At 42.7% G+C, this 18,698-nt stretch overlaps 1 protein-coding gene across 1 annotated transcript in view; it reads left to right on the forward strand.

Moving 5' to 3' along the window:
- The first annotated feature begins 468 nt into the window (after positions 1-468).
- Positions 469-18,698, forward strand: part of pacrg (PARK2 co-regulated) — a 129,174-nt gene continuing 110,944 nt past the window's right edge. Inside the window, exons 1-2 of the mRNA XM_062397773.1 lie at positions 469-658; positions 18,512-18,646. Of these exons, the coding sequence (XP_062253757.1) occupies positions 590-658; positions 18,512-18,646 (204 nt within the window). The 5' untranslated portion in view covers positions 469-589. The remainder of the gene's footprint in view (positions 659-18,511; positions 18,647-18,698) is intronic.

Below are 18,698 nucleotides of genomic sequence, written 5' to 3' on the forward strand. Positions count from 1 at the left end.
TTTAGTTTATCTTTAATAAGGGAACAGAAAATTACAGTATATATACTTTTTTAGTAAAAAGCACATTGAAAGTACAAATTAATTATTGCTATAACTACATGTAATCATTTTATCGTTATTTATATATGTAAATGTAAATAATATCTATATGTTTTCTGTTTATATTTTTTTAATAAATTAAAACCAATTGAAAGTAAAAAAAAATCAGATGTTAATATTAATATCTTTTTTAGTAATTATAAATGTTTTAACGACGGTAAAGACAATTTATTAAATTACATTTAATCTCAAAATGTATAATAGATTATGTTATTATAAACCTGATCTTCATATGTGATATCACCATCTTTATAATAATGAATAAAAAGATCAACACTCAGACTCCACGACACTTGCCCTGTGGTTTCCATGGTGATTAGGAGACACAAGTCTCTGCAGCAACCAGACCAAAGCGTCTCTGATGTCGCATAGCAACCACAGCAACACACAAAGAAGGGAAGAGGACCCGCGACAGTCTGAGAGCAACACAACACAACACAACACACTTGTTGAGCCGCACCGTGGCTCTGAGAGGAAGACACCTGAGGACATGTCGAGGGACAAGACGCAGCTGAGGACACGAGGCTTCTCCGTGAAGGCCACGATGAAGAACTCCGTGGTGAGTCCGGCTGTTCCACGTCCTTCACACGCTCCCACCGTGTAGCTAGCTGCCTGTGACGTCTGTTCACCTTCTGACGGATATAACGGGACTTTCCGCTCGCGCTGGTTCCAGTTCTCACAGGGAGTCGAACTTTACACGGAGTTTTAACGTCACTCATCTCAACTCGGTAAAATCACCATGAGACGTTTAGAAGCTGTGGAAAAAAACAGGAAAAAGCAGAATGCGTGGACATGGTTTAGTCTTGGAGGATTTTAGGACTCTACAGTTAAACAACTCCACAATATACAACTTTAATGGGATGAAACTACATTGTTAGATCACATCCCAAAGCTGCATTTAATGATTTCATGGAATTCAGAGAATAATGCAAATGTCTTTATGTATATGAGATCTTGGTGAGACCACATGCACATGAAGGGGGAGTGTTTTATAGATTAGCAAGTTTTGTATTCAGATCACAGCTTGAGTATTTATCTCTTTAGTGTTTTTGTTTTTGTTTGCCCACCAGAGCTTTTGTGTTTCCTGAAATAACTTCTGTTTGTTTTGATGCTTATTGTCTTACTCTGACACAAACAGAAGGATCCTGAGCTGTGATATCTTGGATGTTGTGTTTCTTTGGTTATGGTTTGGTCCGGTTCAGTGACATGACATGAGTTGGCTTAAATACTAAAAATACGATAAATAAAATAGCCTGTATATGTGACATCTTGGAGAGACCACATAAAAGGGAGTGTTTTTGTAGACTAGCATGATACCTCATCTTTTGTGTTTCCTGAAAACACGATCCATCCATACTTGGATGTTGTGTTTCTTTGGTTAGGGTTTGGTAAACTTTAGTGATGTGACATGGTTTGGGTTCAAACAAGTTCTCCAATAAGGTTAGACAACCTCTGTCCTCACAGTTTCCATTGGTTGAGGTTGTGGGACAATCTTGGGTCAAAGTAACAACATTGTCATCGGTTTCTCACAGGAAACTAAAACCTCCATTGTGGGAATCTCCTGATGTGGACTTCAGTAGAACATTATCTGAATTCCTCTTTTGCTCAGTCATTAATACAACGGCTAACAGAGGTCATCTGACGATATACTGCGACCATGGGTTGTATTAAGCTGCTCGTACAAATGGCTTCAGGGTCGTTATTTAATCAAAGGTTAACTGTTGAGAGCTAAGACTAATTTTGGAATAAAGTCAAGTCAGATCCTCATCCTCTCATTTATGAAGATGGATCAGGAAGGTGTAATAATGAAGGTTTGTTTAGCAGCAGATATTAGTCTTAATCGAACTTGCTAATTGGGACCAGTTAAAAAGTTCTTCTGTGGACCAGTTTCATCCGGGCCCGATCATCTCCATCTGTAGATTTTAAAGGACCACGATGAGTGACACCTTGTTTTTGTCACTGCGGTCCATATTTTTGTGCATCTGCAGAGCTGAGAGATGGATGAACCTTTCACGACTAATGGCTCTACATCGATCACATTAAACTATATTGAATCAAATAATTGAATAATAATAATGCACAGCCAATTCTGAATCGACTGACCAAATACTTAGTTGATTACAGCCCCCACTACTTTGAAAAGAAATCTCCCCAGTAACTCATTTGGTCAGACATCCTTTCTTTGACGTACATAAACTAGAATAGCACTCAGTGGAGCGCTTTCCTCCACCAAGGCCCAACAGTCCCCTTATGAAACCACATAAATAATTCCCCAGATTTTCATATGGATCTGCAATAAATTTCACACAATTATAGATGTCAGTTATCTAAATATGCCAGGTTTTTTCTAATTCAAGCTCCATGACCTTTAGGAAATCAATTAAACTGTTGGCATATCTCTCATTGGAAAATGGAAAGAAAGTCCCTTTATTTGCAGTTTTGCTGTAACTCATCTTGTCAGTTTTTGGAGTAATCTTGCTAACTAACAGACAAACAAATAAACATAGACAAGAACATCCTTGGCAGATATACTTATAGTCTTTCTCCATAGCAGATATTGTATCCTAGAAGTTGAAGTCCTTGTTTGTCGTGCCTTACTGCACTGAACAGTTGCCCAGGTTTTCAGAATCAAAGTCATCAGAAAGACGTCCAATGCTCCAGTTTATTTGAGGAGAAGAACGATGCTGTGATTTGCTCTGTTTTAGCAGAAAGCACTATCGTATATAAGGAATACAGTATGCAACGCTGCACGTATTGCCTCATCTACCTTGTGATTTCGCACTTGGCACTTTTACTTTAGGCTGTTGGGGAATAAAGCATGTCGTATATCATTCATTGACAGGTTGAGGTTTTCTTTTACTCTCAGGCAATTATCCCCAACCTATATTTAGAGACCAAACACCCAGCTCTTCTTTAGAATTTCTTTCTGTAGAGTTGGATATGAAGACGGGCGGCTTTCAATACGAGACATTCATGTTTATTTAATATTTCTAAACTAGGCCTATGTGCAAACATTTCAATGTCTGTATTTTCTGTTCAGGGATGTGGTGAAATCTTCGATGTATTCAGGAAGTTCCAAGAATATCTTTTACTCTGATTTCTGCATTTTGTTTTTGATGGTGATTGTGTTGACAGCTTTGGCTTGGTTCTAGGGAGAGCGAGAGCTTCAGAAGTTGATGCATCTGTGGTCAGCGATAATTTAACGAATGAATTTTAGGAAATTGACAGTTTAATATCTTAAGTCAGCAGTTGCCTGCACCCAGTCTTCCATATCTTCTTTACTTCTAAACTGTTGACTGTCCGATCGTTGATACATTTTACGGTAACTAGGTCTTCCTCTCCGATCCACTAAGTTTTTTGGCAACAGCTATTGCCTTGTCACTGCTTTCAAAAGAGCCTGCCCAACGTGATTAAAAGAAGTGGAAGAGCTGCACAGTTGTGATGAATTGAAACCGCAGGCTCTCTTTTTCTATTTCCACGCCAGGGACTGCCTTGAGATGCAAAAGAGGCAGTCGGGGCTATTATTGACTTCCTCCTCCCTTTTTGAAGGTCATAAACAAATCTCCTGTCAAGTGCCTTCACGAGAAGGCTCCTGTAAAGCCCTTTAATATTCGCCATCTCCCCAGAGGATCTACCACGTCTGGAACATGAGTGATACTTCCACACTGCCGAACCACTGGCTAAATCCTCAACAGAAACCATTACATTTTTCAGAGGCTTGCTTGTGTCTCTTGCCTTCTGTTAACCCCCCCCCCCCCCTCCCCAGTGGTCATGGACATATCGCTCCAGGGAGGGCAGCTTTGCGGAGAACTGTGATTTGTAGGTAACGACAAGGCCATTTCAAGCCTAGAAAATGGATGGGAATTTGAAGCATAGGCTTATTATGCTTTAAAGTATTTGTGGTCATAGAAATTGAATCAATAGCACCGGCTTCTGAACCCCCTTCGCCTTTTTTTGTGATTCATCCCCAAGCATTTAAAGAGAAGAAAGGATACACTTTATATTCTGGTGGGAGGTCGTCACCTTTAAGTATTCCGACAGAGAAGCGAACAGAGTCAGAGGCTTAATCCAGCTTTGAGGAAGTCCTGCGCTTTGATTTCTGAACACTGACCACAATCGCTCAACACTATACAATAATTTGATATCATGCATTATTAATTTACCCAACCTTGTCAGACTGTGCATTTCACCTGATAATCAGTTTTCTGTCTCGGTTCTGAGAAGTGACAAGAACTGTTCAGTGGACAACAGTGCTAGTTGCTAATAAGAATAGTTTACGTAACATCTTTTATATTAAGTGAAAAAAGAGCTTCTACTTCTATAAATCATCCACAGAATACAATGCAGAAAAGCCATGCACCTATTTATCTTTTAAAAATATTTTGTTAATTCAAGTTCTTTGGTTGTATTTGTGTTTCCTCGATTACATTTCTTTCTCAAAATTGATATTTCAACTAATATATTGGTACAGGCACTTACCTCCTGAATTCCATATGGGTGTGGCTCAATTTGTAATCTTAGAATGCTACGATTTGTGGACAAACTGTTGATTGTGACACAACACCAGACATTTTTTGTCTAGTGTAAGAAAACATTTTGTCGATGACTATTGAGTTCGCTTGGGATCAGTCATGTAAATAGGGTGCAATTGATTTCGAGACCCGTGAAGATGTGTAATATGTGACCTTAGATCATCATCATGCCCTGTAATTGATTTATATGGTGTCTAATTCGTTGTCTGTTTGCTGTAACACATCCTGTAATGGTACCTCTTTTTGTGTCCAGCTTTTATCCCTTAACATGCTTTTAATGCTTTTAGAGAGCAGCTCTGAGTATATTTGAAAGGTCTTAAGTGTCACTTGGCCCCTTCTCTCAGGAAATGTGCCGTCACAAGTCGACATGAAAGAGAGGATAAAAGTCCTGCATGTCTCTACCCGATCGCGACACACACACACGAGAACGCGGACATGATCCTCTTTAAGATGCTGTATTGCACAGTTCACCTCGGAGGGCAAATCGATACAAACTACACCTGATCCCAACCTCAACTTTCGTGTGGCGAAAGGTCTGCAGATTGCTGAGCAGATAGAGTGCATTTATATCAAGCACACCTCATTTACTGTTTGCTTGGCCTCTGGGATAAAAATGGAGCTGGCAAACAGCGTCCCCAAGTCTGCAGCCCCCCCCCCCCCCCCCCCCACAACCTGCCAGCCCCTCTCTCCCAGGCCCACCGTCATCCCTGGCTCACCCCACTAACCCCGGGGGACAGATGGAGACTCCATGCTAGCGAACGTGACCGCCATATCTTATTCCTTTTCCTCACCCGCAGCATCATCATTATTTACCTGAGCAGATGTCTCGGCCCCCAATGCTGCTGTCCTTTGTCTATATATCTCTCTCGCTTTTACTCTTCCCCTCTTTCTCTCTCTGCAGGTCCCTGAAGATGAAAACATTTTACCCTGAGGAACAATAGGCTACCAGACAATTGCTGTATCTATAAATCCTAAACCGAATCGATAGAATAAAAATAGCAAAAATCACAGGAGGTTTCAGGACATCGATGCACTGTTCTTTAATTGTATCATTGTAAATTTCTTTTGGTGGAGCGTTAAGAAGCACAGTTTGTTAAGATTGTGTCAGAGATGTGTTGATAAATAAAGCAGTTTGAACAAATTAAACAAGTGACGGTTTAGAATTGATCCTTGATTAGGCTTTGAATGAGTTTGGAATTTCAGTGCAACATGATTAAATGTAATCTCGCTTTAAATTGCAATAAACACAGTTAGAATTCTAAATTGAATTTGGTTTAGAATTAATCCCCATCTAAGTGTTTGCCTAACAGCAGGACGTGTATCAATTAAGGCTTTGTTTAAAATGAGTAAATCCCTATCTCTTCTATCCATTGAAACACTATCGTTTATGGTAATTATTGATAACAGAACGTGTACACAGAACGGATAAAAAAGGGCCAGAGGTATGGGATAAAAATAACCCCTGGTCGGTTATATGGAGAGCAGTTAGTTGCTGAGCAAGATCCTTGAACGCTTTTTATGGAGATTAATCTGTGTATTTATTATTATCACCCGCAGTCAAAAATCCTTCTTCCAACTTCGCTCCAAACACATTTAAGATTAAGAAGTTCTTTATTAGTCCCACAATGGAGAAATTTGCATTTATCTGACACATGAACTCATAATGTGCCCAGTGTGATACATAAATTGACCACGAAGCAGGCTGTGTCTGAGTTGTGTGAATCATGATCGTGCAAGTGAAGGGAAACTGAGCAAATTTCTGCTGTTTGGATGCTTTGCCAAAGATTCACTCACCTGTCTGCTTTTCTAAACCAGTGGTGCTTGCGAACACACACACACACACACACACACACACACACACACACACACACACACACACACACACACACTAACACACACACTAACACACACACACACACACACACACACTCTTTTCCTGCATCCACCTCTGCCTCCCTGTGCTCCTGCACGCTCTTCTTATCAGCAGCAGAAGCCTGTAGTTCATCCCCCCGGTAAGCAGCTGGGTTTTTTGAAGAACAGGGAAGAATTGAGTCATGGTAAAACAGGTTAAATTGGCAATGGGCTCTGGAGGCCTGTTGGCTTTTCCATTACTATCGATCAACCACGGAGCCTAAAGGCCTCGAGTGGACGGAGAACTGGCTGACTTGGAAATCTTACAGTTTCCCAACAACTTTTGGCTTTGGTTGGCTCCCTTCTTAATTTAAAGGCAGTGGGAAAATAAGACTGACCCGAATAGAACATTTAGTTTTTATCCATGAAATATTAACTCACCATAAAAGGGAAGTAAAGCCTGTCTATGAAAGGCTATTGTTTTTTTTTAGAAGTCACTTTGATCCAGAAGAAACTCACTTTATTGTGTTCAACACATTGAAAATCTTCAATCGGGTCCAAAAGTGCACGGCCCCTCTTTACATTTTAACTGAGGATATTATTGTTAGAACTTTCCAGTCCAAGTTTCTGTGCTTCAAGCTCTTCTCACCGCAGGTACCAACAGATAGATTAGGTTATAATTGATGGCATGCTATCTGAAGTGCATGGCTGCTAAAATGTCTGTGACCTTTTCCACGGTTGAGGAAAACACCATCTGGAAACTTCAGTCAGATATGGAGAAGTACTTCCACGGTGTTCTATCATCATGACCTTATAGAAGTGCTCAGCTGATTATATCCATTATGTTTGCTTTCCTCAGAGCTCCGTTCACAATTACACTGGCCACTCTGTTTGTTGTGTTCTCCTTCAAGCCCTTGTAGCTTGCATTCTAATTAGATGGCTTTTAATGGAGAATGCTTATTGCGCCTTACAGGGCCTGCATTTTCCGCTCCAGAGTTAATTAGCTCTATGTCATGCGATAACCAACATAGAGGACATTTAGATCTACGCCTCCTCTATGAACAGTGTCCTTCTTGTATCAAAAGAATCCTAAAGGCATCGGATAATTTACGTTCTTTTTATTCTCACTTAATCTCAGTCATATCAAAAAGCACAGATGAATATGAGGACATACTTTGATGTTTTAACATAAAACAAAATCCGAAAAACACAAACACAATGGCTGACATGGGTCACCAAGTTCTGCGGAAATATCAAGGGAATTACCATGAAAGTGAATTTGCTCAATATGTTGTCAGCTAACGTTGCTCCATTTCGATTTAATAAGCTTGTTGACAGAAAGACATGAAAGTCCACAGTAAAGCCATAACTCAAAGCGGCACCAAGTGCAACACAAGAGTCTTTATTAGTTTCAGACTGATGCCGTTTGTTATTTGCTCACACTGTTTAAATGTGTGTCCATGTTTGTGCGTGTTGACCTTAAAATGAAGTGTGGTCACTCACACATTGTTGGCGCATTGCTGACTTGAGGCAGCCGAAAGTGATTGCACTTTTGAAGTGCAACAAAAACCTGGTCACTGTTACTTTAAGGTCACATTATCAAGCGGTAACATGTGCTGAGCATGTTATGGTACAGCAAATATGAATGTGTATTATATGGAGATAATCAATATAATATATGCATTTTAAAGTCATGCAGAATTTTTTTTATCAAACAATTTGCATCATTGTGTGAAGTAAACAATGTTGTGCATTAACGTAAATTAACGTAAAGTCAGCTAAACTTAAAGCTAAATCTGGCCACTCTTAAGTGTATTACACTGAAAGGACCCTAGACATTCATCCACCCATATCATTATCAACCACTCTGACTTGTCCTTGCCAAAGGAGAATCGGCTCCTCTTGGTGTTCTTATCTGCTGGTGTTAGGCATGTGTTATACACCTGACTGCAGAGGCAGCTCACATAATGCATGCATCATCATAGTAGGAACCAGTAGCAGAAAAATCAATGTATCTGACAAGCACTGTTGTTCAATTTCAATAATACCAAATGTTGGCCTTTGTTCACTGCTCCCCCCCCCCCCCCTACTTTGAAAATCTTTTAACATCGCCATCATGCAAGAACATTGGCCTGACCTTTTGAATTTTGCTGACTGGACCAAAACAGATTGTATGTCTAATACCTCAATGACAAAATCCGGCTTGCGTTTGTGGTGCATTGCAAATAAGGTAGATAAATAGTAGATAGAAGTTAAAATAATACATGTTGGAATAAAAATATTTCTGTCAGAATACTTATGGGAATATTCTGTCTACAGAGAAGAGGGATGGAAGGTCAGAGCAAAAGTTCACCGTCGCCAACACCTTGCACACTGCATGCATTTTAAAACACACAGCATCCGGCTTCATAAGATGTGCTCCAGGGCAGAAGTGTTCTTCATCTGGTGCCAAGAAAGTAAACCTACAAACCCTTTAAGACTTGAAGTAGTGTGTGCATTCCCTTCAAAATTCCACAGTGGAGTACTCTACTATTAAGCTCATGCCTCGCATCCAGCTGAGTCAAAGTGCTCCCAGTCGAAGGCACGCTGGAGGCAATGGCTCTGCTGCAGCGAGCTAGAGAGGGCAGGGAAGGGGAAGGGCTGAAAGGCAAAGTGCTGTGATACTGTCAGAAATGATCCAGCATAAAGGCCCAGCATCCCTCTGTTCCAGCCACCTCTCCTCATTACCCTGGCTGTCCGGAAACACCAAGCAAATTCTACTAACGAGTGTTTGATCAACACAGTGCGCCGTGGCGGAGGGAGACAAGCAACCTGCTCTTGACTTATTCTCTGCCCCCCACTCCTCCCCATTCTCTCTCTCTCTCTCACTGCCTTTCTTTCTCCCCCACTTTTTTCTTTTTTAGTCTGTCTTCTTCCCACTCCCTAAAGACAGGAGAACAAAGGGAGAGACAGAAGAAAAGCAATATAACCTCTTGGCCCTAATCTGCAGGGCACACCAGAGCATGTCTGGCCTCGGACACGGCTTTGCTTGTCCTTTGAAGGCCCTCATCTCCCTTTGATTTCAGCCAAATGGTACAGCACAGTGACAGATGCTCAACTTTCCATCTGTCACTCTGACATCCATCTCTTTAGTGTCGTGGAATCTAACCGACTCTGTTTGGTCTGTCTGTCTGACGGTCTGAATAAGGTTGGGACATGGATGCTGATGCACGGGCTAATCTACGAGACTCTGACCAAGACCTTTAGTTGATAAAGATGAAAGAAAACTTTTAAGGTCGTCCGCACTGCGTGGGCTGTATTTTTGCCTTAACATTTAAGATATTTAGTTGATGCTGTGAAACTAATTTATTTAATGAGGAGTCTAGGGGTCATCATCACATTACCTTGAAAACATTCCTTTGAGATGGGCCACAAAAAGGCATAAAAACTCAAGCCAAGGGGAGTCGTAGAAGGCAGACTTTTTATGAGAGGAAATTGGAGTGAGTGGAGGGGAAAGATTGGAGAGCCAAGATGATTCAGGGGAGAGAGGATGACATCGCGCACCTCTTAAATAGATGAGTGTTCAGTTTATGATTGAAGATGAAAAGGATGTTCCTGCTCAGACTGACCTTGGAAGGTCATATGGAAGTTTTGCCTAAATAAACATTAATGTGCTAATTTAATCATTACCTGGGTGTGTACACCTTTTGTGTATCATTTGTGTTTCACAATGAGATGAGGCATACCTGGCTGCTCTTGTAGCAAACCTCTTCGACCATTGCTCATTTGAATAGAATTATGGAAAGATGGACGATGCATCTCCACTTTCACAACTTGCAATGCAGAGTTAAAGCTGGAGAAGAAGCTGGGGTGGTGGATTACGGTGGCCCTGAGAGCTCAACGAACAGCAACTTAAGAAAACACATGCAAGTTGACAAAACACATGCAAGTTGACAAAACACAAGCAAAGTAAGAGAACATCTTCATCAATTTCACAACACAACACAACACATTACAGAAACGCGCTGCAAATAGACAAACGCGCTGCAAATAGACTGTTTAAATCCAAAGTGAATGACTTTCACACACTTCATTCTGAATACATCTGCTCAGAAGCCATGGGTGGCTTGCGCAAAGTGTTTCGAGCATGCCTTTGTGTTATCTCCCTTTTATTTGTTTATTTGTGTGAAAGTTAGCACATGTGTGTCTGTTTGCGAGGGCCTCCCTGTAGCTCAGCTAAGCGTTGCCTCCCGGTTTGACAGAGCTGCTGCAGCAAGCACAGTGTGGGATTCAAAAGTGCATTATTCTTCCTTCTCTCTCGGGCTAACCTAAAGGGTGGGCTATAATTCAGAGCACTATGCTTGCAAGAGGTCTCAATGCCAGACCTCCGTTCCATATAACATTCCATAATAACCTATACTGGAAGCCCCTTTCCTGTCTTTGTGGAGTGAACAAATGGGGTTTGGGATTGGGATTAAGGAAAAGCTTTTTTGTTACACTCAGAAAAGAATTTGAGAGGAAGTGGAAAGACTGTAAGTTTGTTTGACTAAATCATGCAGCAGAGTTAGACAGCTACGAGTATTTGCTGCCTTCAAGCCGGGCATTGTGCTTTCCCCCTGTTTAATTTATATAAAGGTCAAATTTCAGAACAAACCAAGCTTTGGTCCCTGCATGGAGTTTCTGTGAGTAAACCTCTGGCCTCATTTTAACAGACAGCCTCAAAGGCAGTAAAACTGATTTCCAGGAATAGAAAGCCACACTGGGTGTGTGATACGAGCAAGGGCCTGCGGTTCCTTTTGCAATACATACTAATAGCCTTGATAATGTTCTTCTCTGTTAAACAATATTCCCATATCCGAGATTGAGCCTCTATCTCTTACCATGTGCAGTCTACTTATCTACCAAAGACTCCTTCCAGTCCTCAGGGATATGTCTGTGCCGGGCTACCTGCGACCCTTGTGAATATGTGTGGCTGATGGTTGGTGTGGTGTGGTTGCAGATTGGCGTCCTCTCTGCTCTCTGTGGCTGTTTGTCTGTGGCTCTGTGGTGAAATGGACGTTTTTTTCCTGTGGCTCTCGGTTTGTGTGTTTCCTATTCCTACCCCTGTGAGCCTGTTGCTACCTAATCAAACCTTCCACATCTCCCAGCAAGGCTTTCTCACACGTGTGTTGGTCAGAACAGCAGTCCTCCTATCTTCTCATTTTCTCACCTGCTTCCACCCCGCTTGTCCATCTTAGAAACTTCTCTCCTGGATGTTTATTTCCAGGGCTGTTTTCTTATCTTGTTTGATGACCATCTCCTTATTACCTGCAAAAAAAACTGATGTTTATAGTTTGGGATGAGTCATGCAGCTATTCTGAGCTATGGCCAGCTCTCCATAACCCCTCCAAAACAACATGTTGTCACTGACTTCAGGAACATTAATATTCTATGAGGTGGTTCTCTGTGTGCCATAAATTAAATCCAGTTATGATGATGTTTATTGACGAGAAGCTACTTATTCGGTGAATACAATTGGTAGGACATTGAAATTCCTCTTTCTGAGCAGCAGAAGTCGCAACTGAAGCAAGTCAGGGATGCAGTTTTCCTTGAGTGTCTCATTAATTTCATGGCCCAGTGCAGTGTTTTAATATCTTCAGGTGTCGTCACTGATTAGGGCTGTAAAGACGAAGCGCTGCATCAGTGTGTGTGCCCCGCTCTCCCAACAGTAAGAACAGAGAGGGCTTTGTTCCTTTTTGCCAACACACAGAAACACTCATATACATGCACTCAATTAGTAAAAGTAGCAACAAATGAAACATAAACTGGGCAAAATTAGAATGTGATGTAGAAAACAAAAGTTTTTCATGACTTGCACCCGAGGATTGTTCATTTTGACCATTTCACCTGTGTCCTGCCATTTTAGCATGAAGCCACCAGATGCCACCACTGCCACTCTAACCTAATTCCTTCATTACCCTAACCACTAAATTTACTTATCCATATGTTCCTTCAACAATGTTCATATACCAGAGTTTTTCCCAGGGCTCTTGGGTTCCTGCTTCTACCCATCCACCTCCAATGCTGTTTCTGTTGCCGCAAATAATTTGCCTTCACTGCACCAACCCTCCTCTGTGTGTCTGTATTCGGTTCCAGAAAGACATTGAACTGTGACAGTATGATAGAAACATCAGGGACCCAGCCAACTCACTGAGTCTGAAGCTTGGCATGTTTGTTTTTTTCATCACCCATCTTGTTCATGGGAAAAAGGTTCCTCTTGAAATCTCTCGTATGTCCCTGAGTAAGCTGTCCTAGATGACATTTCATCTGTTCTTGGGTCTGTTCCTAAGTTTGAGGTCCCAGTCGACATGCCAGCAATTCCAAAGCTGTTTTTTGCCTCAAATGACATCAGGTTAACTCCGGATCTCCAGTCGGCAGCTTGGCCAAAACCATCCCTCCTTAGTCGGCCTACTGTACCAACCCACAGCCATACCTTGACCCACCCACATCCTTTACTGCATTCTGCCGCCTTTCCTGATCTCCAGACCATAACCCGTCTCCAGGTTATCCTTCAGAATTGCTCCTCTTCCGTTGCGATTGCCCTCCTGCTCTGCCTACTGATGGGACTCTTCTCTGCTGCATCCCTCCTGCTGGGTTTCCAAATAGAATCTGCCTTTGGTTTACCATTAGCCCTCTGGATCCCTAGTTCTATAGTACATTCTACATATCTCTGTCCACTGACCCATAGATCATGGACCACCAGACAGGACATGTGGACGTTGCAGGTTGATGTAGAGATGGTTATTTTTAAACAAGTGCTGAATTATTACTCAGTAATTATTTAATCAGTCAAGTGTGTGATTTTAGCATAATTTGTAGGTGTAATGTGTTTAACTGTTTCCAACAGTATAGATGTACACACTGTAGTGTATCTTGGTTTCTTATTAGTTGAGTCTTCTGTGCATATGGTTTCCAATTCACTTAACAAGTAGTAAGAGATAATTTATTCTGCCTTTGCCATTCAGGCTGATTCCCTTTCTCTCATTGGCCTCGTTCAGAATCCTCCCATCACACATTAACACCCCAAACTCATTCTTTCACATTCTATTAATGTATATCTGTGTCTCTGCCGTCCTTTTAAGTGATGGGGTTAAACTAGTGCAGACAGGAAACAGTGGGGCGCTCTTGAACACTGAAAGCTTCTTGAAGTTTTTGACTTGCCCTCAGTTTAATAGTCAGTGGCTGTCACCTGTTTCATCGTCTTTTTTTGAAGTGGCAGAAGGTGCGTAGTGTCATCTTTGCTCAGTGGTGTCGTCATTTTTCATTACAAACCTGCCCTTCTGCCTGTGCACAATATGGTTGATGCAAAAGCCTCTGACATGGTGACAATTGTAAAGCTTTCCTCTTCGGTCCTGTGAGCTCGGAATATAAGAATTCCCTTTGATCAATTTCCAGCCGTCTGTGCTTTTCCTGTCCAGTGAGAGCTCTTTACTCACTCGTTTCAACCCCCGACTTTGTCTTTCACAACAGGCTTAATTCCTCAACATAATGAAACTCACTCGTCCACTGATTGCACTTCTTGCTGTTTGGTCATGAGAAATTAACGGAGTACAAATATTGCAGATTTATTCCTCTGAAAGGAATCAGCCTCCCACCAGTCTGTGTTTTGGCCTGCAGAGGAAATGAGCATGCACAAATATCCTTTTGAATAATTTTTTGGACATGACTGTATAGCAGACATTCACTAACCGCCTATAAATACCATTGTAATGTTCCATGCAGTTTGAAAATGCAGCATATATATCTCCAGCCCGGCCTGTGTCTCTGGTGGCTAGCCGACAGGCGTCTGGGTTGGACTGTGGCAGAAAATGCACTGTAAATAAAAGAGTGTTAATTTCGTTGCCTGAAGTAGCAACAGGCATGCTGACCTTATCAGGAACGCCCCGACCTGTCTATTCCATCCTCTGTGACTCACCTACCCAGCTCCCTCCCTCAGCAAAGACGGCCTTCTGTGTGGAGCTGGATTTCAATAACCTCTCGAGCGAGGACAGCGGTGAGATGCAGAGTGTGAGAAGGCGAGCAAGCGCCAGGCGTGCCGACTCCTTTTGCTGCCTCGGCATCCAGCTGGCTTGATGCTCCCCCAGGTGGAGTGGCACCCTTCGCCCCATATGAATGCAATACGTCTGAATGCATCTTTGCAAAGGCAGACAAGAGGCAGAAAGATGGGAGATTGATATACATTAACATGGAGGAAGTGCAGTAGTATTGACAATGCAGGATAGACGTTGAATAGACTGCCCTTTTCTAGGTAAATATCAGAGGCGTTCAGAGGTATTTTTGGGGTTATGTTATGGAGGCAGAGAGATGGAGAGATGAGAGAGAGAGCGATCGAGCTGGAGGCCCAGGCGCGGTGATGGATCACCTCCATGCTGCAGCTGCCTTGCCACAGTGAACACACCCTTAGAATTGATGAGCCACACCTCTTGTGGCCCTGTCTCCCTCTTCGTCTCTCTTTTTCTGTCTGGCCTATCACATCCTCCACCTTTATCCCACTTCAGCCTCTCTCTTAATTCATTTCTTTCCATTTTTTTCCCCGCGTGCCTTTCGACTGCCCCACCCACTCTGTGTGTCGACATCAAGCAGAAGAGCCATGGAATTGCCATACTAATAAGGTTAGAGGGAGCATCTCTGTTTCTCAGGGCGACGCCTTTATAAATGACAGGAGCATGAGACCCTGCCGGTGTTCAATCACCTCTGCAGGGGCTCACCCATGGGGAGCTCAGCATGTGCAGTATGTGAGTGATTGTGTCCGTGCTAGAGAGCATGTTTGTGTGTTATTGCCTCTGTGGGTCTTGCAGCGCCAGCCCTGCTGTGGAGCTAGTCGGGGTGGACAACAGCATTAGAGAGGAAACAGATCTGTAGGCAGAGTGAAGGCGAAGGAGAGAAATGACAGCCTGGAGCTCATCTGACCACTACTGCCTTGTTATGACTCCCTGATGTGTACACCAGGGGCTCACAAAATAGACACTTCCTCCCTTTATTGCCTTACACCACCTCTATCTCTGCTCTGTAGTCTGTCGCCTCACCGGCTCACTTTATGGCCTCTACCTAGAAGAGGGTTGCTATCTACTCTTATAAGTCTATGTTACAGGCTCCTTTTGTCTGTCTTTTTCACTGTCTGTGTTAGTGTTTGAGAAAAGGGATGCATTTTGGAATATGCTGAGCTGCACGGGGTAGTCCTTACCTTTTCATGTACCAACGGACCCACAAATGCATGAAGAGCATGGTAAGAAGGGAGAAGCATTCAATTATTCAAATTTGTTTGGGATACATTCAGAGCTAAACATGAAGAGATGACGCCGGCTAGTAGTACAACATAATCAGCAGCATTTGCTGTCACTAGCTAAACAGAAATCCCTGCTCACTCATACAAAACTGATATTAGGAACGTTGTTTCTCAGGAAATGGACTTGATGTGTTTCTTATAATGCTTGTCGTGTCCTCTTCATAAGTTTATTTTGCTCCTCAGAAGGGAACAAAACAGATGAAAACAAATAAAAACTAAATCTGCATCTTGCTAAGTGAGTTTAGCTATTGCTTTGGGATTCAGTGATAGCGGTTTTTCTCTCAGCATGCAAGCTCTCCCCCCGAATGTCATGAATGGCTAAACGAGAGGAGGGCGCTCATTGGAATGGCACACGGCTTCTCACATCAGCGGCAGACGAAAGGGCTTTTGTGTTTGGCTTTTGCTAAGGTGAGCTGAGCCACAAGGAAATATGCCATTGAGCTTGCATGTCAGTGTATCTCACTGGCCGTCGGTGTGCAAGTGATCATAACACGAGAAAAAAAAAGGGGAAATGGCTGTGAAGCATGCAACACCTCAGCCATGAACACAGGCCGTGGAATTGACTGCAGCGTCATCATTCCTGACCATAAAAGCTGCTCAGCCAGTCAATGCAGTCTGCGTTCATTCTCTCCTAGCTGCCCAGTCGGAGCTATTTTTAGCCTCTGTGTGCAGCGTGGCTCAACCGCCGTCGGAGCTACCTGGATATGAGGGCTTTGTCACTCCTGCAGGCTGGAGCAGCACTGATCTTGCAAGCTTTACAGCTTCCTCTTTCCACTGCGAGGTCGGCAAAACAACTCCCGCAGTGAAGGAAATGAACAAAGACGGACAGAGAAAAGCGAGAAGACAAACAGATTACAGTGATTTACGCTGCGTCTAAATGAAACAACCGAAGGAATTGCATTCTCATATTAACTTTCTGTGTCCTTTGCTCTGGATGTGACGGAAAAACAATTCTAATGAGGCAATCTAACATGAAACGGTTCACAATGATGATAGGTTAAACAGTTCAAGCAATAATTGACTAAGTGATTGAAACCTAATACAAATAGGAGCAATCTCACAGGATTACAGCATTTTTTTTAATTTATTGTTGATGATAAGACACACCATTGTAGATTAAATGAAAGACTGGACTCAAAAGACGAGGCATATCTGTATTATTTGTTGTGAAGGATTTCCTTTATGCTGCAAGCACAGTGAGCGATAACACAAAGTGCCATTTTTCAGTGTTTCTCATGCATCGTTAGTCACAGACTGTTTTTGTTTGCATAGTCTTTCTCCTGCAGGTATACAAACCTATGCCTATTTAATTCAGCATAATATCATTCAGAATTCCCTGGCATGGTAAACAAGTGCTCCAAATGAATTCATTTGAAATGACTGCGCTACAATCCCATGGTGCCTTAATGCTGTTTAAATGCAGTGAGGGCTCAGAGACACTCGCACAGGGCACCTCATCATAGTTTCCCCCCTCTTCTGTTTCCTCCTGAGTCGAGATGGGCCGGCACCATGTAGCTGTGCCACCTCACGCATGCAACTTAAACTCTGATCCATGTTACATCATTCCTCTGTGGCACTTTTACCAAGCTGCATTTGTCATTCCAAGCTTTTCTATTTAGTTCTTGAATTATGCAACAAACAGGCAACACTAGTAAATGATGTAACGTGAAAATCGAAACAACCGTTGGCTAGAAATAATCACGGTAATAGACTAAAACCACTTCTCTCTCAAGTTGCCCACCAATCTTAGGGAGTCCTGCCAAAGATAACACGTCCAAGTCCCACTTTGCTCTGCCTGCGGGCTGCTGTGGCAAAAATGCTGCTTCTCAGTGGGCGGTAATCTGAGGATTAATGACAGCAACACATCTGCCAGTCATGTAGCAGTGCAACCCAGATGGCGGGGGATCCACACGAGGGACACGGACAGGGAAACGATTGCCTCCAACATTCTGTCATTTATCCACTAGAACATGCTGTTTGCAAAGCTGTAACGTTCTCAATCAAATCAATCCAAATTCCTCCAGAGCATGAGTAGCCCCCTCTTGGACAATCCAAGCACAGGGTCTGCACTGAGACACTAGTCATTTTTATGCTTGATAATGAGCGATTCTCTGTATTTTCGGGTGATTGGCTCTATCAGGGGCCTCTGTTTGTAGCATTTGATATGATTGATTAGTAGCACCAGTTTGTTTGTCCTGTAGATGATATTAAAGAAGAATAAAATCTTCCCTTCCTCTCTTTGCCACTCCACTGTGCTGTATTTACTCACACCTTTTGTATGGATTGTGCCTTCAATGACCCCGACAACAGTAGTAGGAGACACTGTGGCTGATGTTTTAGAAGTCCCATTGGCTTTTCCGTGGCACAGTAATAGCACATATCCAACATGGTGGCAGAGAAAAGATGATCCTAACAATGCCTCAGGCAGTGCCTCTGGCTACAGGGCCAATCCACACACACACACACACACACACACACACACACACATGCACACACAAGCGCGCACTATCTGTGTTTTGCCTTCCTGAGAGGAGCAGAGAAGCAGGCACATGTGTCTCCCTGAATTACTTTTAAGAAAAGGCGGTGGGAGTGATTCTATTCTTGCGGGCGAAAACAAAGTCAATTCTGATTTCATAGGACAACTCTCTTACTCGCCGTGTATTTCTAATTCTGTTTGTTTCACAATTTTTTCACCATTCTGATTTGCCCTCTTGTTTCTGACCAGGTGGAGGGTCCTCCGGCCGCCGGGGCTTTTCGGGAACGCCCGTCCAAACCTACCACCTTTCGCAAGTTCTATGAGCGCGGAGAGTTTCCAATGGCACTGGAGCATGACGCCAAAGGAAACCACATTGCATGGAAGGTAGGGGCGCTGCACTTTGGTAGGGATTAACCAAGGACTGTTTAAACATGGT

Source organism: Platichthys flesus, chromosome 10 (assembly GCF_949316205.1).
Source record: "Platichthys flesus chromosome 10, fPlaFle2.1, whole genome shotgun sequence".
NCBI classification, from domain to species: Eukaryota; Metazoa; Chordata; class Actinopteri; order Pleuronectiformes; family Pleuronectidae; genus Platichthys; species Platichthys flesus.